Source organism: Mauremys reevesii, linkage group 15, assembly GCF_016161935.1.
Source record: "Mauremys reevesii isolate NIE-2019 linkage group 15, ASM1616193v1, whole genome shotgun sequence".
NCBI classification, from domain to species: domain Eukaryota; kingdom Metazoa; phylum Chordata; order Testudines; family Geoemydidae; genus Mauremys; species Mauremys reevesii.
In genome coordinates, this window is record NC_052637.1 from 33,056,189 (window position 1) to 33,079,831 (window position 23,643).

The 23,643-nt window shown below is 39.5% G+C and overlaps 2 protein-coding genes and 1 long non-coding RNA gene across 6 annotated transcripts; 2 read left to right on the plus strand and 1 right to left on the minus strand.

Moving 5' to 3' along the window:
• Window positions 1–187: 187 nt before the first annotated feature.
• Window positions 188–10,456, plus strand: NME1 (NME/NM23 nucleoside diphosphate kinase 1). 3 transcript variants are annotated; one of them, XM_039501375.1, is made up of 5 exons: window positions 188–227; window positions 7,563–7,695; window positions 8,242–8,343; window positions 9,066–9,178; window positions 9,884–10,456. In XM_039501375.1, coding segments are annotated over exons 1-5 (462 nt in total). In that variant the 5' UTR covers window positions 188–225; the 3' UTR covers window positions 9,996–10,456. The 3 variants fall into 3 exon arrangements, with proteins under 3 accessions (XP_039357309.1, XP_039357310.1, XP_039357311.1); XM_039501376.1 differs by lacking the exon at window positions 188–227 and adding an exon at window positions 6,428–6,626; XM_039501377.1 differs by lacking the exon at window positions 188–227 and adding an exon at window positions 6,700–6,718.
• On the minus strand, window positions 7,334–18,177 carry LOC120383353. Of its 2 annotated transcripts, none has more exons than XR_005588425.1 (3): window positions 18,047–18,177; window positions 11,314–11,396; window positions 7,334–7,626 (listed from the first exon to the last, which is right to left on the minus strand). It is a non-coding gene; the product is annotated as an uncharacterized LOC120383353 (long non-coding RNA). The 2 variants fall into 2 exon arrangements; XR_005588424.1 differs by having other exon boundaries at window positions 17,464–18,092.
• Window positions 18,178–18,215: 38 nt separating this feature from the next.
• On the plus strand, window positions 18,216–22,434 carry LOC120383351 (nucleoside diphosphate kinase). Its single transcript, XM_039501374.1, has 5 exons — window positions 18,216–18,347; window positions 18,994–19,126; window positions 20,249–20,350; window positions 21,402–21,514; window positions 22,183–22,434. The coding sequence occupies exons 2-5, from the start codon at window positions 18,998–19,000 to the stop codon at window positions 22,298–22,300; spliced, it is 462 nt and encodes a 153-aa protein (XP_039357308.1). The 5' UTR covers window positions 18,216–18,347; window positions 18,994–18,997; the 3' UTR covers window positions 22,301–22,434.
• Window positions 22,435–23,643: the final 1,209 nt, after the last annotated feature.

A 23,643-nucleotide genomic window follows, 5' to 3' on the forward strand; every position in this document is an offset into this window, starting at 1 on the left:
CATTCCAGAAAAATGACATCAACAAGCTGTGGAAACTTGAGGCATTTATACTGCTGTGTGCTGCATAAATGGTCTGAAGTAAATAGGCTGAACTTCAATAAGGACAAATGCAAAGTACTCCACTTAGGAAGGAACAATCAGTTGCACACATATAAAATGGGAACGAACTGCCTAGGAAGCAGTACAGCAGAAAGGGATCTGGCATCCTAGTGGATCACAAGCTAAATGTGAGTCAATAGTATAACACTTGCAAAAAAGAGCAAGCATCGTTCTGGCATGTATTAGCAGGCGTGTTGTAGCAAGACACAAAAAGTAAATTTTCCACTCTACTCCGCATTGATTAGGCCTCAACTGGAGTACTGTGGACAAATTAGAAAAAGTCCAGAAAAGAGTAACAAAAATGATTAAAGGTCTAGAAAACATGACCTACTAGGGAAGTTTGAAAAAAAAAGAGTTTGTTTAATCTGGAGAAGACTGAGGTGGGGTGGGGGCACATGATAATAGTTTCAAGAACATAAAAAGTTATTACAAGGAGGAGGAAGAGAAAATGTTACCTTTAACCTCTGAGGATAGGACAAGAAGCAATGGGCTTAAATTGCAGCAAGGGCAGTTTAGGTTGGGCAGCAGGAAAAACTTCTGAACTCTCAGGGTAGTTAAGCACTGGAATAAATTGCCTAGGGAAGTTGTGGCATCTTAGTCATTGGAGATTTTTAAGAGCAGGTTAGACAAACACCTGGATGGATGATCTAAATAATACTTAGTATCCTGCACTCAAATCAGGACTGCACTAGAAGACCTCTCAAGGTCCCATCCAGTCCTATGATCCCATAAAGCGCTTGAAACAGCTGTAGGAAACACATCAGGCTGGTTGATGGAGCCCAGGTGAAAGCATTTTCTGTAATATGTTTTATTAGCATTTTCAAAAATTATTAGATGATGAAAAAAGTCTCACAATCCCACTCACTGTACATTCTCTAACTCAGTAAGTCCTTCAAGAGTTTTGACAGACGAGGTCATCTGTGTTCCTTTGTAGTATGTGTGGTGTTGTTTATACTTTGAGCGCCCTCTGCTGGCTATGCAGCAGTAGAATTTTAGGATTACAAGTGACCACAAGGGTCATCTAGTTCAGTGTTTCTCAATGACTGGGCTGTGGACCGGCGCCTGTCCCTGAGATCAACCTGATGCAATTTAGGAAGGCAGCAAGCCTGTCCCTGGTATCAAAAAGGTTGAGAAACACTGATATATAGTCTAACCCCATGCCATGAAAATCCAACATTAGCAGAAATTCTTGGAGTTTTGAGGATATTTTTTCCTCATTTCTTGGTGCCAACTGGTGGATTTAAATTTTTTTTAACCTGGAATAAATTTCGCTCCAGATAATAACAATTTGAAGGCAGGTCAAATTTTGGGATTTAAGCAGATTGAACAATTGCTCTTTAATTGTGATAATATTTTATTATAAATACACGAGTGAATGAAGCCTCACAATATGCTGGAGAAGCAAGCAAACATTATTATCCACTAATTACATATGAAGAAGTTGAAGAACAAAGAGGTTAAGTGAATTGCTTAAGGTCATATTGGAGTCCGTGACAAAGGTGGAATTAGAATTCAGTAGTTCATGGTTCCCAGCCCACTGCTTAGGTTCAAGGGCTTTGCTAATCTCTTATCATGTAGTTTTATGAAGTAGTTCAAGGAATTAATATCAGGTATATGTTTCAATACCGGTAAAAACTTTTGGAAAAAAATTGTACACTTGCTGATAAAAATTGGTTTATAATGAAAGATCCCTAAAATATAGAATGATGAGCTCCAATTTGGACGTACTATATTCATATCTGAATAATATGGGCTAATTTCTATACTATTTTAACATTAGAGACAGAAACAGAGAAACTTAGGTTTTAAAAAGTGTTAGATACTCCATATTCCACAGTTTTCATCAGCTATTTCAAAATTGTTTTGGAGAATGCCACCATAGAAATTTTCTGCAGATTGCTATGAGCTACTGGCTTTCTCTGAGTTTTAATGCTATAATGAACTGTATTGCCTGAACTAATATTAATGTTTATATCGCTACGGTTACAAAGTCTATCAAATTAACAAATACTATTTCAAAAAATGCAAGAGCTAATCAGGTAGTGAAGATCTAACTAATAGCTATTCCATTAATTTCCACTGGAGAGCAGCAGAGGCTCATACTATATTTTCATTTGGTCTGGTCCTGAACAATTACTGTACCTGGCTTGTGTGTTGCATTGTGTATTTAGATACATCAGATCAGCGGGGTTGCATAGATGTCAGTCTAGTTATGACAAGTAGATCCAAGCTACAAGGTGTGTACCCAGACTGGAACTTTCCCAATATTTAGAGTTGTACAGATGTAGGTTTTTAACTCAGAACACTACAAAGTAGGGGCCAGAGTCACTAACTTAGGATCTAGACCTGAACTCTCCTAAAAATTGAGAGAAGGTGTTTACTTCCAGGGCTTTGGGTCAGGCCTGTCTCATAAAATGTCAGCCATTTCTAGGTGGCATACAAGAGACTTTAAATAATTTGATCAACACTCCATTGTTATATCGTGTAGACCTGTGTGTCACACTTTCACTTTATGTGCTGTTCATTCACTGATTATCCTGCGGTGTGACCATCCCTCCTCACCTTCACTTCTTCCTTTCTTCTCCTTTCTTCCCACTATCAACTCGTTCCAGAAAGCTACACTCTCTCTTATTTGGATTCATTATATAATTGTATACTTACCTAAAATACAATGAAAACTTTTAATCAGGAAAAAAATGTGCTGGCACAGTACATTATAATTATAAATACAGCAGAATTTTATAGCATGTTGTGTACTTTATATTGCTCAACATTCTGTGCTAATCATGGATTAGTCTCAGAAGTGGCAAAGAGAACCCTGGTTTAATAAGTTTAAATGATTTGGCAAAGAACACACAGCAAGTCTATGGTAAAACTAGAAATAGAACCCAGTTCTCATGGCAGGTTCTGTGCGTTAATCACTAAATCATGCTTTCTTTCTTTTAAATTCTACTTAATGATGTAAATAACGTACAGTCAAGAGCACTGATAGGATACCTCTTTAGGCACCCATTCCTTCAGACACTTATTCTGTATTTAACTGTTGTTTTTCCTGAGGAAGGACTGCAGGATCAGGCTCTATATCAATAATATGAAATATCTTAAATAAAGTTGAACTGAAATAATATAGAATATAACTCAATGAGATATGAGGAAAATATTCAGCTTTTAAAATAACTTTAAGATAAATATGCTGGAACAAGTAGGGCTTTGTATTTTGTAGTATCTTTCAATATTATTTTTTTTAAAAGGAAAATTTAGCAGATCACAGCCATGGTGAAACCAGAAAAAAAGAGAACTGAATACTAATAAACATATCATGTGAATACAGGACCACCAGTGAGATGCATCTATTTACACCAAACCTATGTTTGGCCCATTGTTACCAGAAATAAAGATAGATGTGGATTTTGGAAAGAGTAAACTGTCATAGGGAAAAAGAAGAAATAGGGAGCAAAAGTCCTTGTCCTTGAAGATAGCTTCATCCCAGATTGTTGCTAAGGTCTTGAGAAAGGGAAGTCAAATCTACCCAACTTTTCTATCAAGAAAAGCCAGGAACTAGATCTTAGAAAGTTTGTCTCAATCTCAGAAATAGACTCAGAACAAGATGGGGAACAGACTTTTCCCACTAAAAGAACTAAAGGGAGAGCCTGCCCATTAGCTTCCCTTTAGCAGAGCATTTTGGGAATGGGAGAAGCCTCGGAACTTATATATTATAGTCTTTTTTATTGCTCAGTTAGTGCTGGGGGCAAAAAACAATCGCAGGAAATAATGTGTTAGCTCAAACAGCTGTTGGAGATCTGCAGGTAGCATTTTCGTATATAAAAAGGCATATTGATTCATGTAAGGGGAAGAATTAAACCAGTAAGACTTTGATAATGAAGTACCTTTGGACGATTGGCTTCTATGTAACTTTCTGTATCTACTGATTTAATAAAAATCACTATGTTTAGGGAACAATTCCATCTCTATCTTTCTTTATCCTACAACTTCTGTGGTATGTGCAGAAATTCTGGCCCGTTGCTATGACTGATGAGATTCAGCAACAAGGAGAATATTAACTTAAAAACAAAGGCTAAACATAGGCTAAAAACAAGACTTGAATCAATGTTTAACAGAGAGATGTATGGAACAATGACTTACTTGTAAAATTCTTATAAGGCCTTATACAACCTTGAAGCTGTGCGAGCTATATATATATATATATATATATATATATATATATATATATATATATAGCTTAATTATATGCATATACTTTAAAAATATACTCAGAGGAACTTATAGTGTAGACATGGGTATAGATTGTTTGTAGTAGAATCCACAATGTGCTAGTTACTTTCCATGCACTTCATGAGGGATAGTCTCTGCCCCAAGAAGTTAAAAGAATAAAACTTGCCTTCTAGAAGCCATTTCCTGTTTGTGCTGATGTGCTTGCCCCTCACTTATGTTGATTAATGGACAACTAGTTGAAAGGATAGAGTTGGAAATTCTTTAAGCATTGCTTGCCTGCAAACATATTTCATCTTGTGAGAATACCAGTAAGTAGGATGACCAGATGTCCTGATATTATAGGAACAGTCCCGATATTTGGGAATTTTTCTTATATAGGCACCTAACCCCCCACACCCGTCCCAATTTTTCACACTTTCTATTTGGTCACCCTACTAATAAGAGCCTTTTATAACTTGACTTACCTTGGCTTTAAAATGACCTGTAGGATTTAATCTGTCTTTGTAAGGCAAAAAGTCTGCTTCTGTGCAAGTCTGATTTGACAAACTCAGTGACTTCTGGGGCTGGAGTACTTACCACTCGGCTACAACTATCAAAACAGAGGTATTTAAAATAGGTTTTTTGTGTAGAGAAGAGGAAAAATAAATTACCTGTCAGGGGAGTCATTGAAGGGTTGAAAACAAGGAATAGATATATTAGAGAGGGGAATTTTCCTGGCATCCCCACTGCAAATAAATTGTGGAAAATCAGAGATCGTGGGCATAAAAATACTTCATTGGACTTACATTTTATGTAAAAGGAAAGAAGAAAACATATATCAGGAAATGAAATGGGAGCTAAAGGTCTGATGAAAAAAGGATCAAGGGCATCCACAGGAAAATAAAACGGTACTAGAAATAAAAATCCAATTAGTGGATTAAAGGTAAAGGCCAAGGTATAAATAAAAGGGTTCTAAGAAAGGATAGTGAAAGGATCAGAACAGGACGAGGCCAGGAGGCTAATACTATGCAATTGGGAAGGGAGGTTACAAAAGGAGAATATAAAAGAATGAAGTGAAATGAGAAATAAATATACAAGTGAGAAAGGCTTAAACATGAAGGGACAGAAGGGCAGAACCGTACCACTTTATTTCACTATTTTCAGAGAGTAGTTTTCAGCAGTTCCCAGTCAAGCTGTAACGGATCAATTCTGAGTCCAGTTTTGTTCAATATCTTCATTGATAATTTAGATAATGGCATAGAGAGTACACTTAATCTGCAGACAATACCAAGATAGGAGGACAAGATGGGAGGATAGGATTAAAATTAAAAAATTATCTGGACAAACTGGAGAAATGGTCTAAAATAAACAGAATGAAATTCAATTAAGAACAAATGCAAAAGTACTCCACTTAGGAAGGAACAATGAGTTGCACACATACAAAATCGGAAATGACTGCCTACCAACGAGTACTGCAGAAAGGGATCTGGGGGGGGTCACAAGCTAAATGTAAGTCAACAGTGTAACACTGCTGTAAAAAAAAGCAAGCATCATTCCAGGATGTATTAGCAGGCGTGTGATTAGGCCTCGACTGGAGTACTGTGGACAAATTGGAGAAAGTCCAGAAAAGAGTATATCTATAATCTGTAACACTTCCCCATGTAGACACAACTGCATGCGTACGACTGGCAGAGCACAGGGCAGTGTAGAGTGACCAGAATGTGTGAAAAATCGGAACGGGGGTAGTGGGGCAACAGGTGCCTATATAAGAAAAAGCCCCATATGGGGTGTCCCTATACAATCAGGACGTCTGAGCACCCTAGGGCAGTGCCTGCACCTGCTTTGCACCCACTGTGCTGGGTTAGCATGGGCGAAGTCTCCTTTGCAACCGTACCCAGGGGTTTACACTCTCGGCCCGTGTCCCCCCTGCTGGGAATCCCTGGGCTGCCCTGCGGCCCCTGCTGGGAAAGCGCCCAAAGCAGCCCCGCCAGCCTCCCTTCCCCCTCCCGCTCCTCCCTGCCATAGAGATGGAGATGCGCAGCAAGAGCGCCGCCCACTTCCCGGCGCAGCTAGGACTCGATGGTATTAGAGTCGCTTCGCTCCCTCCTTCATCTTGCGTCCCCCCCCCGAGCGTCGCTTCAGTCCTCCCCGATGGCGTATCCGCGACAAGCGACCCCATGCGGCTGCCCGGCCGGCTCCGGCGCGGGATGCGCTGGGCACGCTTAGAGCTGGGTGGTGGCGAGGCTGGGGGCGGCGGCGGTGTTACGGCAGCTACCGCCCGCCCCGCCCCAGGGTCCGGGACTGCAGGCGAGCAGGTGAGAGGGGAGCAGGGCGCTGCTAGGGATGATTTATGGGGCAGGGAATGGGGGGGCATTGAGGGGGCTGTATGGGGCGAGGGCAGGTGCAGGTATGAATGATCCAACTGACATGCAAGCAGGGTCAATATACGGGGGAAGGCGTTGTAATTAGATTTCTGCATGTTTGTCTGGTGGCTGCCATCTGTCCGGGGCTATTGGCAGCGGGAGTATTAGGTGTTGCATTGCCCTTTCTTTCTTTCTTTCTTTTAGCGCCCTTAGCTTGTTCACAACTGCTCTGGAGTAACTAGCTTGTTGTTTCTCAAATTGTTCAGTCTATGCTATACTTATAGAAATTGAGATTGTGTTAGCACCATACTTTTAAATGTCTTAGAGATTAGTTTTTAATTTCTGAAAAAATGCTTAACTTTAGTTTTTTAAATGTTGACAATTGTAAACCACAGTGACTGTGTAGCTACTGTAGTACTCAGCTTGTGCCTCTAAAAATGACACATTGGTTACTCCAGTATGACTTTCTGACCTTCCAGTCCCCATGCATATTCTGAGCATACTTCATTACTACACTGACTGGCTGTAGATAACTATAGATTAAAAGTGATACACCTGGTCTCAGTTGAGCCTGTTTTGTCTTAAAGTGAGTAACATCCTATCAGTGTGCATCTTAGAATACACTGACCTGCAATACAATCTGTATTCATCGCTTAATATAAAATCTCTTCATTCTTGGTATGGACTAATTGCTCTCTTCAATATTTATAGGTCTGTTACATTACATTTATTTTTGTAGCACCTTTTGGATATTCTTTGACTTATTAGATCAGTACACATAAGCACAATAAGGTTGTGGAAAATTGTGGGTATGCCTTCTAGATTTATGTTGTGGCTGCATTTGCCTTCTGGTCCTGGAATACAGAGTCCCTTTTTCTCCTCTTGTAGGACAATGGCATCCATTTCCGAGCAAACTTTCATTGCCATCAAGCCTGATGGAGTCCAGCGGGGACTAGTGGGAGAAATCATCAAGAGATTTGAACAGAAGGGTTTTAAACTAGTGGCCATGAAATTCATGCACGTGAGTTTCCCTCATTTCTATATTTCTCCTTTATGTATGAAATGAAATCTTACAGGAGGCTAGTGTACTCCACTCAGTGAAAAAATCTATTGTAATTTTTTTAATGAAATCTTAGCAGAAATATCAAATGTCAACTTTTGTGTCTAGGTATTTTTGGAGACTTTCCAGCATCCAGCTGTTGCTAAATGCTTTTGGCAGCCTAAGCAACCTAATTTTAGTAAACTGAAATCCTTAGTCCGCAAGGAATATTCTTATAGGTGCCATTTACAGTTAATAGGCATCTATGGATCATCCACAGCAAAAAATAGGTTTCTTCTCAAAACTAGTTAGATATTGATGAAATAACCTTGCTGAGTTAAACTGCACTGAAATAATTTTATATTTTAAATTCATATAAACCAAGCAACCCATCTAGCCAGTTGCTGGAATCACTTATTTTTAAAGAGCATGTCTGTTTAAGGATTAATAGTGCTCTGTGGTTAATCTCTTGTGATTTAAAGATGCTCTTAAGTTCTTACAGTAAACTGCTTTTTTTTGTGTGTGCAGGCCTCTGAAGACCTTCTGAAAGAACACTACATCGATTTGAAAGATCGGCCATTCTATGCTGGTTTGATTAAATACATGCACTCTGGACCTGTTGTAGCTATGGTAAGCTTTTAAAAATAAAACTTGCTTAAGAAAAACTAAGCCGTTGTGTCTTTTGTTCATAACTTTGTTACATATTGAAAATGACACTAAGAACTTGAAATTAAATACTTTTAAAAAACTGATTAAATGTAGTTACAGGTACAACATGTTTCCCTTTAACATGTGTTTTTACCAGTAAATCTTTTTAAAAAAAACAAAATGTTCTTTTCCCTTTTTGCAGTGTGCTGCGGGGTAGGGGATGAACAGTGGGAAACTGCACAAAGTGCTGTCAAATACACAAAATAAGCAAACTGGAAAAAAGAACAGTGAAACATTTAATCTTTCAAGTAGAGAACTATGTTAGATGTTGATTGTAACCTATCATTGCTACAAGTGTGACTTTTTTGGGGGGTGGGGGGGTGGGGTAAAGAGTGTATACCTCTAAAGTATTTGAGATCCCTATGAAGCTTTATGTGTTTAGGAAATTTTGTAATGGGCTGCTTACTTGTTTATTATACTGAAATCTGTTCAGTACCTTCTCGCTTTGGCTAGCAGTCAGCGGAATGACCACAGCTTGTCCGAGACAGTTTCACTCCAATCCTTCTATGCCTTGCCGATAGAGTCTTTGAAAAAGGAGACTTAACACCCGTACCATGATGGGATCAAGTTTGGATAACATTGCCAACTCTTACTGTGTTAGTTACAGTTTGGATTCTGTAATCTTAATGGATTTTATTTTTAAGGTGTGGGAAGGTCTTAATGTGGTTAAAACTGGCAGAGTAATGCTGGGGGAAACTAATCCAGCAGATTCCAAACCTGGCACCATCCGTGGTGACTTCTGTGTTCAAGTTGGCAGGTATGTTCTGAAACTGTCTTATCGAAACTAAACCAGTTTTTAATCTTATACATACTGACCTTAGTTAATTGATTTATGACGAAGTTTTGTAATGTGAACACTATATCCAGTTGAAACTGTCAGAAGAATTCAAGCAGCAGAATGTAAATATTGGAATTTGATCACCTTATAGTAAGGTCATATAGACAAGGCCTGAAATACTTTCTACAGAACCTCCATTTTTTCTTGGAGGTCTCCCATTTGAGTACTGATACAATCCTACTTATTTTATGACAACTAATAAGCTCTCTGCATGATGACTTGCCTCCTGGTCCCTTTCTATAAGACTGTCCTGGTAAACAAGAATATGCCATTTTGTAACATGTATTTTTAAATGTTAAATTAGAATGAATGTTAGGAAATAACAATTGGTACCAAAAGCTTGCTAACTACTGAAAAACCTGATTATATATGGAAAGACCCCCATTAACTTCATCCATATGCACGGGTCCACTAGATAATGTAGGCCTGGAGTCAAAGGATGTGAATAGAAATGTGGCTTTCCTTCTCATTCCCCCACTATCAAAACTGATAAGAGAAGAAGCTTGTGTTGCATATTTACATGTACCTTTTATTAATACTTGTAGCCATAGTAACGAGAGGTTTTTTCTAAGAAAATTTTTGTGCTTTTAATTCTATAATTATTAATGACTTATCTCCTCTTAGGAACATCATTCATGGCAGTGATTCTGTAGAAAGTGCTGAGACCGAGATCAACCTGTGGTTCACTCCTGAGGAGCTGGTTGAATACACAAGCTGTGCTCATCAGTGGATCTAAGGGCTAGTCTACACTGGCAACATTAAAGCACTGCTGCTTGTGTCGTAGTGGCAGAGTGCCGGGAGAGAGCTCTCCCAGCGCTCTAAAAACCTCACCTCCACGAGGGGCGTAGCTCCCAGCACTGGTGCACTGTCTACACTAATGCTTTATGGCACTGAAACTTGTTGCACTCTGGGGTGTGTGTTTGTTTGTTTTTTCACTCCCCTGAGAGAGAACTTTGCAGTGCTGTAAAGTGCCAATGTAGACAAGCCCGAAGAGTAAAACCTGGTCTGTGACTTTTAACATCCACTCATTCCAATGATTATGGACCCAAAACCAGTTCCTATTGTCATTATCCTTTAGTTATTTCAAGGCACTTCTGTATAAACTAGTGGAAATCTCTCTCTAATCTGTATTGTGAATATTATATGTAACCAGTGTTAATAACTGCTGCTCTAATTAAAAAGCTATTGAATTATTAATTGGGAAGCTTTCTAACTCTCCATGTGTGGACAAGAGAAGACAATTACAGTAGGGGAAAGGATCTTTAATTAATGAATAAACACAAAGCATAATCTTTCATGAAATCCTCTGTACCCACAGAGGATAACTTGGTATCTGGTACACATCAGCAAACAGTCTAAAATGGCTTAGTGGCCTTAAAATTTGTTATCAAACTTTATTAAACCACATGCATGCTGCTATGTAAATAGATCCATAATATCCCTAAAATACAGGAATTAAAGAATGATATAGAAGTAAGGTTGAGCAAAAAATAATTTTAAAAACTGATAAACATCTATGGGAAAATTTCAATTTTTTTTCTCATCAGAAAAGTAGTGCAGTTATACATACGCAACAGCTTCACTTTGAAAATAAGGGTTTTAAGTAGATTGATGAGTTTAAACTAGCATTTTCCACCTTAGGATCAGTCATTTATGTAGCATTTTAAGGCAGGATTAGTATGGTAGCTTTTTAAAATGTCCTTTTATGAGAAAAGAAGATTAATGTGCAAGGGCTGCTCAGTAAGCTTTACCTCCTGTCACTTCAGTGTAGCATTCTGTTTGACATTAGTAAGCATATCAGCACTGCATCATATCTCCATACAAACAACTGAGGACAGCTCAGATATATTCTTTCCTTAATTGCTTGAATGGCAAAGTAAACTGTGCTTGGATAAGCTTTTTCAAAAGTGACTTTGGCACTTAGGAGCCTAAGTTTCAGTAGTAGTCAACGTGCTTTTTTAAATTTTACCCATTGTATTTAAACTTATTCATATGGCAGTTTTTCCTTAATATTAAGGAAATCCCAGTTGTACAGTTTAGTGCTAGCCACAAACCTTTCAGTCTCCTGCAGAGTTGCTATGGCTGTCCTCAATGTCCAACTGTTGTATTCAGTTCAGGAGCCAGAAGTGGTATCTGGCTGAATAGTGGATACAGCAATAAATGAGTAGCATATTTATTCAACTGTAATAGGATGTTAGTTAAAAAGCACAACACAACAATAATTACCTGAACACCCTAACATTGCAAATCACCATTAGAAATAAAATTTCCTCTTGTGTTTTGCTAATAACTTGTTAACATCACTCATTCCTAAAACAAAACCTGCACATAAACATTTGCCTTTGATTAAGCAATAGAAATGTAGTAGTACTTCATGTCCAATACCCAAGCACGATGAAAGCATTAAACCCATTTTTTTAAATGACTCTGGCAATTTAAATCTATTCAGAAATCAATATATTTGTAAAAAACTTAAATTTTCTTTAAAAAGTAGACCAATGTACTTAAGGACAGTCTCTGTTCAGAATGCTCCTTTGACTGTAATAGATACTTCTACATCCCACTATTTAGATCTGCCTTTTTAAATATTTGATACCAGTAAAGTGAGTGCTGGAAAAACTCAGATTACAGAGAGAGGAATGATGAGTAATCTTGCTATAGCCTTATCTCCAAAACAGCCTTATCTCCAAAACTGTACTCTTCCAGAGCCTGTGGGGTGCCAAAGGGAGGGGTAGTGGGATACTCTTTGAGGAGGAAGAGAGAAATGGTTATTTTCACTGGGAGGAACCAGAAGAAAGTAGAGCCTTGCCCCAACTTGCTAGTCCATTATCATAAATGACCAAGAGGAAGAAGAGGCTGAATTAAACATGCTGCACATACTGCAACAGAGAAGCAGTTCTTTGTAAATTTGGCTACATCTGTGTATTTGGAAAATCACTGGGCAAATCAACTGAATGTATTAGGTGGACCATTTTGGGATCTGTTAGTTAAGTCTTTCAGCTCACATTACTGTTTCTTTAGCTCATGATAGCATGTACAATGTTAAAAAAAGTGAAAAGCATCACTCATCTTGTTTCTTTCCTTTCTTTGTTACCTACTAATCTCTTAATGATCATGGTCCTAGTCATCTTCACTAAGCACAGTGGATATGAGACTATATAAAAGACTAATTTTCTAAGGCTTAACAAACACTTTGTCCTTTCTGTTTATATAGATGCACTTAGGCCTTCAACAATGTTATATACTCTGAGGCAGACCTCCACTCTCTAATTCATCTATACATCTCACAATACCACTCGTAATCTCATAGTCTATAGTAACACCTATGAACCCTGGTACCAGAACTCTCTCTTAGAAAACTTACTCCATGGAGTATAAATAAAATACACTACATATTTTTATACAGAAGAAATATGTCTCAGGTAAGCAGTTCAAAACACAAAGCAATGAGGGAAGTAAGAGTACAGTTACCACTATCACCTCTCCTGTTAAAGGATAACGACCAAATCGTTCCGCTGATCGTCTAAATAGCAGCGGGGGTGAGGCGATATCACTCCCATGCATGTTTTGTTATAGTAGCGCTAAACAAAATTCTCTATAGTAATCTCATTTAGGCATTGCCAGCTGTGGGCAAAGATCCCGTTTTATACAAAATAGGCCTTAGGTACCATTCTTTTGGACTATTACATAGCATTCCTCTCTCAAATCCCTGACTAAATAGTATTACCCATACTGAATGAAACAATATATAATGTGATATTACACCAAGAAATTTTCACTATTAAAAAGTGGGGGGGAGAAGAGAAAATGATATTCACCATTTCAGAAGTGAAGTTAAAGCTTCTATTCCCTGTACACTCTTATACCGTACAAAAAATGTCCATAGGTAACCACTATGCAGGGTATTGGGAGGCTACACTCTTTCCTCCTCACTCCTAATTTTCTTACTAGGTTGGGGATGTCCCAGTCAAACAATTCTCAGCCTGGAGCTGCAGAGCTCGTGCATTATTTTCATTCCCCACAAAAATGTGTATTTGCATCTAGGCTTACATAAAAGCACAATCTGTTATAGATTAACAAATTAACTTATCTGTCCTATAGCATCAGTTGCACATAAACTGTAGGAGGTACTATAAAATAAACTAAAAAGGGAAATATGCTAAAGTGTCCAGATTAAAAAGCAGACAAACCAAAACACTGAGACTAAAACTGTCCTCTATTATTAAAGTTTGATAGCAATCCAGTCCATTTTTTCTTTTCTCTGTATGTGGTTGGAAATAGTCAAGATAAATGTACTGCAAAGTACCTCAGAGTTCTTTAAAGAACTGGAACACAAAATCTTGTTAGGAACTACTAGGAGGAGATATCATTCTAATCCTACATAAAAGATCTCATCAAATACTGGACAGGTTTAATAATCTCACTCACCACTACAATAAATTGCTGTGGTAATAGCATCCAAACTAACTAGAGCTTTCTTATATACAGCTGGAGTAGCAACGTTCATATATTTAGTCACCAAAGGATTACTACTCAAACCTGCATGAAAAGAAGCTGCCTCAGTGGTTTCAGGATTGGCCTGCTAAACCCAGAGTTGAGAGCTCAATCCTTGAGGGAGCCATTTAGGGATCTGGGGCAAAAATCTGTCTGGAGATTGGTCCTGCTTTAAGCAGGGGGTTGGACTAGATCGGGGGTCCCCAACATGGCACCCGCCGAAATGCCGCCAAGAAGTGGCAACGTCAAGAAGTGCTGCCGCTGAAATCCCACCAAATTTCTGCGGTATTTCAGCAGCGACGCCTCTTGATGACACTCCTTCACAGTGGCTAGTGGTCCAGAGCCCGCCCCACGGAAAAGGTTGGGGACCACTGGACTAGATGACCTTCTGAGGTCCCTTCCAACCCTGATATTCTATGATTCTATATCTGACCTCTCAGTCCACAATCCTCAAAGCAAACCTGCACAATACCATCAAAAGACAAGCCTGGGAGCTTTAATTCATAACTTGCTAGACATGAAAATTATAGACTCAATAAGACACTGAATTTATGGCTCATTACAACCTTTAAGTAACCCACTAACTCTCCTTTGTCCCCTTCACCCTCCTTGCATGGTTTCAGAGCCCAGGCTCCAGTCCAAACCCAAATATTTATACTGCAACGTTTATTCCTACAGCCCAAGCCCCACAAGTCTGAGACAGCTGACCCAGGCCAGTCATGCCATGGGTCTTTTATTGCAGTGTAGATGTACCCTCAGAGGACATTCTTCCAGCACCAAAGAGCTGTGTGTCTCAAAAGCTTGTCTCTTTCACCAATAGAAGGTATTACCACATATACCTTACACCCTTCCTGACAGCTAACATTTCTCACCACTTTTACCTTAATACAATCCAAGTTAATATCCCTTTCTTTGTACCATTAATTGTGGTTCATGTTTAGAAATAATCCAATTACATGATCTAGAGGAAACTAATTTCAAACCCTGTTGTACATCCACCAGATTAGGAGACAAAATCACTGTGGTAATCGCTGAAGTGTATGTGAAATACTGTATCTTATTAAAGAAGTAATCCTGAAGGAATTGAGCATTGCTAGTAGTGATTAATGGCTACCTTGTCACTTAAGCAACATATTAAACTGAGACTAGCTAGTGCACCTGGAAACCAATACACTTTTTTGATGTTTCTGGTGCATTATTGCACTAAAAAATAACTAGAAACAAATAAATTGCATTTTCAGCTCAAGATTTGTATTTTATCATTAGGGTGTAGATCAAACATAATTTTGTTCAAATAAGGACAAATTCCATTCAAAAATTTCCATGGAAGATGGGAAATTCAGTGTCATGTTTAACAAAATGTATAATTGTAAATAATCCATAATTTATTTATCAGGATGGGCAATATCAGAAAGGCAAAGTTACACAAGTCTTGAACCACACCCCTGTACCTACGATGCTCCAAAATATAATTGTTTTTTGGTAGGGGGAAGAGATCATATCCAAACTTTCAGGTTAGTCCTTATATCCCACAGCTAAATATTTTTGAAAAGTTCCAAACTGGATCTAAACTTTGCAGCTCAGGTCCATCTCTAAAACCTGACATGCTCAAATAGGACCCAGTCCACTCCCTCCCCACCCCTCAGTGAGAGAGTATTTCTGTTAACTTGAATAGGAGTGGATTCAGGCCCATAAAGAACAGCCCCAAACACAGCACTCTCCCATATATCTGCTTTGCTCAAGATTTGACTCCTTGTACTTTTATATTTGATATAGTTTTTAATATCATCTTAAGCAGCAAGATCAACAGAAGTCTGCATGAACATCTAATGAAATCAGAGTGGATATTTGTTTAAATTCAGCAAAGACTTTCCTATTATCTTCCTTATTGCCAAAACAAGTGATTGTGTACTCAAAATAAAAGAAAAATAGTGTTAAACTGATGTCACAGTGTGAATAAAAAAGGTGAAGAAACAGAAAAACCAAGATAAGCCAATTTTCTATTCAAATATGTAAAGGAGCACAACAGGGAAAACAAATCAGCAGACACTGCAAAACACAAATGGGTGAATAATGAATAATAAAATGTTTTGCACTTTTTATGCATCTTATGACTCCAAAGTGCTTTACAAACAACAAATAAACAAACAACACTGTACTTATGGCACTTTTCATTCAAAGATCGCAAAGCAACTTTCAAAATGTGGGGACATATCATTGCCTCCATTTTATCAATGAGGAAAATGGGGCAGAGAGGAGTTAAGTGACTTGCACAAAGTTACACAGTAAATCAGAGGCAAACAATGAAGAACACCTTGGAGTCTTGATCCTCACTAGACCACACTCCTAAACTATGTAATCTATGCCAATGTAGTTCAATGTAATATATTGAGACACAGAAATATGCATATTATAAAATACAGTAAACTCTGTGGAGGGATACAAATTATCAGGAGTTTACAGGTAAACTGAGATAGGAGGGGTTCCCAGAATTTAGCTGAGAATTCAAGGAGAGATCTGATACATCAAGAGAAGGGAAGGTTGTCAAAGGGTTTTGAATTGCCTTCCAGTGTCTATAGACAGAAATGAACGAGAAGGGGAGATCAGTCAAGATCAGGTTCTTCTGGAGAAATGCAATACTTGCCACATCTGAAGTGAATGAATCAGCATTTCCAAGTTCATAATTTAGTAACTGGATTAATCACATATTTAGATTAGCTAGAAACCTGGATTAATCTTGAAAGCAACTGAATATAAACTGATTAAATACTGTAAGTTTATGCAGTATTACAATTGTAATTGGTTAGAGTAAATTAGGGGTAGAAACTGTGTTTTCTATGTGTTGTAATTATTAATAATATTTGAAATAATATTAATGCGGGAAACCACAACACACTAATTTAACCATAAATTCCTTTATTAAATGCAAAGGCCAAATGGTACTTACACAATTGCTCTCAACATGCCTAAAAAGGCCTAAACAATAAGCAATTTACTACAACCACAGAGTAACAAAACATTTATAAACATTTGATCAAGATACTCACAAACTGGCTAAACCCAGAGATGCTTAGACCCATATTGGTCAGCTCCAATGTGGTCAGGCAGATATTAAAAATGAACTATTAAGAATTTACCTCTTTTCTTCCCAAGGCCTTTCCTTCCTGCCTTCTTGCTATTCAACAGTTTTCCCATTGCATAGGCTTTAACACGGAGTGTGGGTTGGGAAAGGGCTGTGTGGGCTCATTTTAAGCAGTTATCCCCTATCTGTCAGGGTCCTTCTTTTTAGAAACTTCCACTTATCTCATTAGTTATTCTTTGAACCAGACATCTTCCCTAGTTTATTCCTTCTGACCTGATCACTTCTTATTTTCAAGGCTTTCCTTCTACTTGTTAGTTAGGGCCTTTCTTGACTTTACAACACATATATAGCTCCTTAACCAAACTTAAACTAACTTTAATTTTATATTTATCCCACATTATGTCTGTACAGAGCCCAGCAATAACAACAGTAATTAAATAGCAACCTAGTGCTAGGTCTATTGGTCTAATCACAGCAGTAGGAGCTAGAACCTGCTGAGTTTCTAGTCCTGATTCTTACACTTTTTGCTATTCTTACTTTTAAACTGCAACTACAGCTTCCTTCTCTTATGCCACAACAAAAGAATCTGGACCAGTCCTTCCCCTGGCCTCTAGGCACTTTACATTACCTCTTTGTGGATGATGTAACTTCGAGCGATTGCGAGGTGCAGTGCCTCTGGCAGTGCAATCTGGAAGAAGCAGCTTCACTAAAACAGTGGCAGAGACCAACTGTCTCAAAGCAAAAAGTGTTAAGAATGCAGGACTCAAATTGCAAGACAAATGTCTATTCTTAAAAGATTGTGCTGGGATAAATTAAACAGCCTTTTAAATATTTGAGGGTTTGTTGTTGTGAAATCACATCATCCTGTGGTTCACACGCAGCCATAGCTGGCTCAAGAGCTAGCCTTTGAGGAAGGCAACGCAAGTGACCTCCCGAGCTGAGACCCTCCTTTGTAAGGTTACCTTCGTGTCTGTCCAGGGAAATGTGATCACCACAGAGTTTCTAGCGAGGCTTTTAGGGTACTGGGGGCTATTCCATGCCTGCCTTGTTTCTAGTTCCCCTTTACCCTGTTCCTAGCACCCTCTATCCTGAGTCTGCCCTTATCCCTCACCCCCTTTGTTTGGTGCTTGTCCCGTGTCTCGTCCCCTCGGCCCCACACCCTTTAGCAGATGCCTGCAGCCCCTCCGCCCCCAGCTTAGCCACGGCCTTACCCCCTGCGGCCTGGCGGTTTGGGAGCAGCCGGGCTTGTGCTCCGTCGCCGGGCCGGGGGCGGCCCCCACAGCGGCTTGGGGAAGGGTCGGGGGCGAGGTTTCTGTGACGCCCCGGAGGTGCAGGCCCGGCTGGGCATGAGGGCGGGCTCTAACGGCGCCATATTCCGCGGGGAGGAAGGCCAGCCCCTCTCCTCCGGGGGTGGGTTCCGGCTCCACCCGACCTCGCTCCTCCTCTTTCCCGGTGGGACGCTGAGAGGAGGCTGGTGTTCAGCTCAGCAGCGGCCGTAGCAGCTCCAGGAAGGTGAGGCCGGTGTGGGGGCTGGGCAGGGCAGGCCCGCGGGGGAAGGAGACTGAGCCCAGACCGCGGGAGGGGGACTATCGGCCGGGCCGGGGCTCCAGAGCCGGCCGGGGCGGCGGAGCCCGGCTGGGGACTGACCGGCAGGCCCTGGCCTGGCGCGGGAAGAAGCCGGGCTCGGTGGCCTCGCCGCGTGTGGTAGCCAGGCGGGGCTCGCCGGGTCCCTGTGGGGCGAAGAGGAACTGAGCGACCGACACGCGGGAGGAAGAACCGGGGGATCCCAGCTACCACGTGGCCCCTGGGCTGGGAGCCATCGGGGGAGCGAGAGCGGGGGGGGGCATGTAAATAGAGGTCTCGATTGGAAAGGCTCGGGGGGGGCACTGCAGTAAGGACTAAGGGGGCAGGGGCGGTAGTGACTGGGGGCCAGGGAGAAGGTGCCGGCAGGAGCAGGGATGGATCCTGCACGTGTCTGGAATAAATCCCTGGAAGTGGCCTCCCTCGCCCCCTGAAGCACCGCTGACCTTGAATCCGCTCCCTGGGTGATTGAAGTCACCTCCTCGGGCATGTCTGTTAATCGGGACAGGATTGCGGCAGAACTGGCTCTACCGGTGTTGTCGCCTCGGTTCTCTTACCGCTCCGTTTCCTTTCGCAGGACAATGGCTTCTAATAGCGAACGCACTTTCATTGCCATCAAGCCTGATGGAGTCCAGAGGGGCCTGGTGGGAGAAATCATCAAACGGTTTGAACAGAAGGGCTTCCGCCTGGTGGCCATGAAATTCATGCACGTAAGGTCCTTAGAGGCAGGGCTGTTGTGAGGCTTAATTAATGCTCATAGGGCTCCCTGCAATTCTTTGCGATAAAAGTCAACCTGTTATTACTACATCTGTTCCCCCCCCCCCTCTCAATTTTACTTGCAAATCCTAGCCATCAAGATGAACTATACAGAAGCTTCATTCTCCTATATTGTTTTTCCCACATCAAGGAGTTGTCAAAGTGAAAACCTGTAGTCCAGTCTGCACAAGAGTTGATATGCTTATTAAGTATCAGAGGGGTAGCCGTGTTAGTCTGGATCTGTAAAAAGCGACAAAGAGTCCTATGGCACCTTATAGACTAACAGACGTATTGGCGCATAAGCTTTCGTGGGTGAATAACCACACACATCTGATGAAGTGGGTATTCACCCACGAAAGCTTATGCTCCAGTACATCTGTTAGTCTATAAGGTGCCACAGGACTTTGTCGATATGCTTATTGTAACTTTTCAGATATAAATACACATACCAGGCCAAATTTCCCCACACAGTCCATGAACTGGATGAAGCTGCATGAATGTAACTGAACAGAACAGAAAACATGAAAGAATTGTATTTAATTTAGGCTCTGTCTGGTGTAGCTTCCTTTCAGTTGTGTCTTGTCATATCAGACCATAACTACACTGGGTCTCTTCTATTTCTTGTGAAACAGAAAGTTGTAGTCTTGGTTTGATATGACATGAGACAACTTAGCCTAAATTAATACAACCTAATGTTCAGTAAGCAAAAATGACCATGACTAGAAGGTTACATCAGGAAAAGCAATCTTCCAGATGTCTTGTATTCATAATAATCCGCAGCCATAAATTAATATAAAGAAGCGATCACAGTTTAACAAAGAGCTGATGGTATTGAACCTGCCTCAGTATAAATTCTTTAGTTAATAAAGAAAATTAGACAAAACTTGTCCTGAGTTGCTCTGCATGTAAAATATGGAACAAACATAATTAGCTTGCAAACTCCTTGCTGTTGATACTTATTTCATGACTGATATGAAGTATTTAATTGTTAATGCAGTAATGGGCTGCTGCTTCTGTTTATATTTTATTTTTTTAAACATTGCTCTCAAAATCTCACATTCAACTTTTCTTTAAAGGCTTCTGAAAACCTTCTAAAACAACATTACATTGACCTGAAAGATAGGCCATTCTACCCTGGTTTAGTTAAATACATGAATTCTGGACCTGTTGTGGCCATGGTGAGTAGAACTGTATTTACTTAAATATACATTATGCAGGAAATGGCTAGGTATCTTTCTTCTAATTACGTAAGCTATTTTTTTTAATTGTTAGCCTCTGTGGACACTTTACAGCTTTAAAATCAATTTCTTTTTAAATTATACTGTCCCAATATATAAAATAAAGTGGTAAAAGAAAACAAAACAATTTCCACATCATCCAGTGCTGCCCAGAGCACTTTTGAATGGGGGTAACAGTCTGTTTAGAAAACTGGACTTGAAAAGCCTTCCCCACTTCCTATGAATAGAACATGACGACTTCATTAGGATTCCCTGCCATTCATAGTGGTTTCTGGATTATAGCGAAACTGGACGGATGTGGGGAGAGTCCTGAAAGTTGCGTAGAAGGTGAAGTAGTAAGTAGTTGAGATTTCCAAGGAAGTCGAGGGGATTTAAACACTTCAGCTGACTTTAAGAATTAAGGAGTAGACTTTCAAAGTACTATAATTTTAAACAGCTACGTGAGCAGGTATTTTGTGTGTGTGTGTCTTTGAGTTTTCACTGTTCTGTGCCAAATTGGCTCCATGGAGTCTGAGCTATTTAAAGATGCTAATTGCAGGCCACTTCATTAGATTTTTTCAAGTTGCATCTATGTGAGAGCCACTCAGGAGTGGAAATAAAGTATCTTCTCTCAATAAGCTTCTGTTTACTAGTTTAGTGTTAACAGTGGTGTCCATTATTCTTCAGGCCAGGAGTCTCTCTTTTAAATATCACTTGTTTCAGATATGTTCTGGTAACAGGTAGCCATTCTGATGCTATTTACTCTCATGCCTTATCACAGTGAAAGATAACCAGTGAAACAAGTGTAATTTACAAAGAATTGTAGCCATTTATTCTATAATTTTCTCTTGTTCCTAGTCTTCTCCTTTTGCAATTTAATTTATACAGATTCTAAGATAGATTTAGATCTTTGTGGGGAAGGCCTTTGTCTCCTTGCAAAGTGCCAAAGCTGAATCTTCTGTGATGCCTTCAATGGGTATGGAATAATTTTTCTTTCTTTATTTTTTTAAAGGTTTGGGAGGGTCTCAATGTAGTTAAAACTGGCAGAGTTATGCTGGGAGAGACTAATCCTGCAGATTCTAAGCCTGGTACAATCCGTGGTGACTTCTGCATTCAAGTAGGAAGGTTGGTGCTGAAATTATTATATAAAATTAACTTTTCTAAATATTTTTCCAGAGTTACAAGATAAGTATATTTACTGCTTTCACTGTAAGCATCACTTGAATAAAAAAAACGTAAGAGCAGAAATTGTGCAGTCACCAGATACCCATACCTTTCAAGGAAAGAAATGGGTATGTTCTTACCTATACATAATGTATATGCACAGAGAAAATAAGTCATTCTGTGTTACAGCAAGCTATTTTAATGTGGCTGTACTGTTTTCTTTATAGTGATCCAGTTTGGCATAGGATGAACTTCATGTTGCCTTCTGGAAAGCTTAGGTAGTTAGACATTAAGAATCCTAGTCTGAAGCTAAGTTTAATTTGTAGGGGACAATCCAACAAGAATGTTGCTTATACCAGGCATTTTGGGGTTTTAAACTATACTTCAGAATGTGATGAAAAATGATAATCAGGTCATGGTGATTCTGTTAATAGTTTGTGTTGTGTTTAGTAGAACTATATCTGTTATAGACTGACTTCACAAATAGAATCAGGGCTTTTTTTGTTTGTTTTTAAAAGAGTTGTACCACAAGCTCTAGCTTTTCAGCAGTAGATGAGTATCCAGACTTCTGTCCATATGAACAGGTTACTAACATGTCTTTGAAATTTTGTGATTGGCTTTCTTCATAGGAACATCATTCATGGCAGTGACTCTGTAGAAAGTGCTCAGAAGGAGATCCAGCTGTGGTTTCAGCCTGCAGAACTTGTTGACTTCAAATCTTGTGCTCATGACTGGATCTATGAGTAAAATGAAGTCTCTCTAATGAATTGTGCCTTCTTAACACAGTATCTCATTCCAGCAGCTATTGACCTGGGAGCAACTATTATGACAGTTACCTTTACACAGTGCTGTAATGTTTATTAAATAGATTATGGAAACTATTTGTGTAGTCTGTATTCACTAGAAAGCATACTTAAGTATGCATGGAGTAGAACTGTTCATTTGTACAGAAGTATACAACTATTCTTGGGGAGACAAAATGAAATCCACACTCAGAGGAAACTACCCTGAAAACATGTTTAAAATGAAACCAAATCAGTGAATGATTAATGTGCCTGTTAATGCTAAAAACTGGTATATGTTAGGTTGTGATGAGAAAGCAAATTTATATGGGCAGGTGAGACTTCCTTCAGACCACCCCTTACTCCACAGCTTATTGGCTAGTGAAAGCAGAGGGTGAAGGAAGCATATTACTTCTCCCTCAGGGTGTCTACTGGTGCTTAAAGAAAAGCACATGTTCTTGCTTATTTGTTTTACACAAGTTACTCACCAGTCAGAAAAATCATTAAAGGCAGAATCTGTACTTTTTTTTAATGCAGAGTCCCTTTAGGGAATTTTCTTCTATTTCCTTATACTTCTGCCCTGTTTAAGTCAGTCTCTGCTTAAACAGTAGCATTATTATGGTCTACACTCTATGACTACTACTTCATAAGTGCTTTAAGCCAATATTTGAAATTAGACCTCTGAAGACTAGCAAATAATTCAGTTCATAAACTGATCCTCTACTAAAGAGGATGTAAAGTGAAAATGTACAATGTGGTAACAAGACTAGAGTGGACCTGTGATAGTGATTTTTGAAACTACTAGTATACACCTTTTTGCAGCAAATAATGGAAAAAATAGGATTGAATCTCTTGACCCATATATTGCTAGCAGAAATTCTCAATCACTTTCAAATTAAATAAGTGAGATCTGATTGAATTTAATATGAATAATCCAGTCAGTATAACTGGTTTACTTTTATAGGGAATTCATATATATTGCACCTGTGTGTAATGTAATGATGGGGGGAAAAAACTCAGGAGCTTAACATCAGCTGTCAATGAAAGATCTTAATGAATGTAGACAGGATCAGGTACCCTTCTCAGAATGGCCAAGCTATGAAACCCCTGCACTGAGAAGCTGAGCCATTACAGCACTGTGCTGGCAAAGTTACATATAAGACACTGATTGGAAAAGCTCCAAAACTAACCTGTCATTTTTTGGGCAAGTGCTAGAAAGTTTGCTTGGAGTATCTCCTATGGATTGAACAGTATTTCTACAGTGGTGATCATACCTATGAGAAAAATGTTCAAAGGTACAGGTTCATC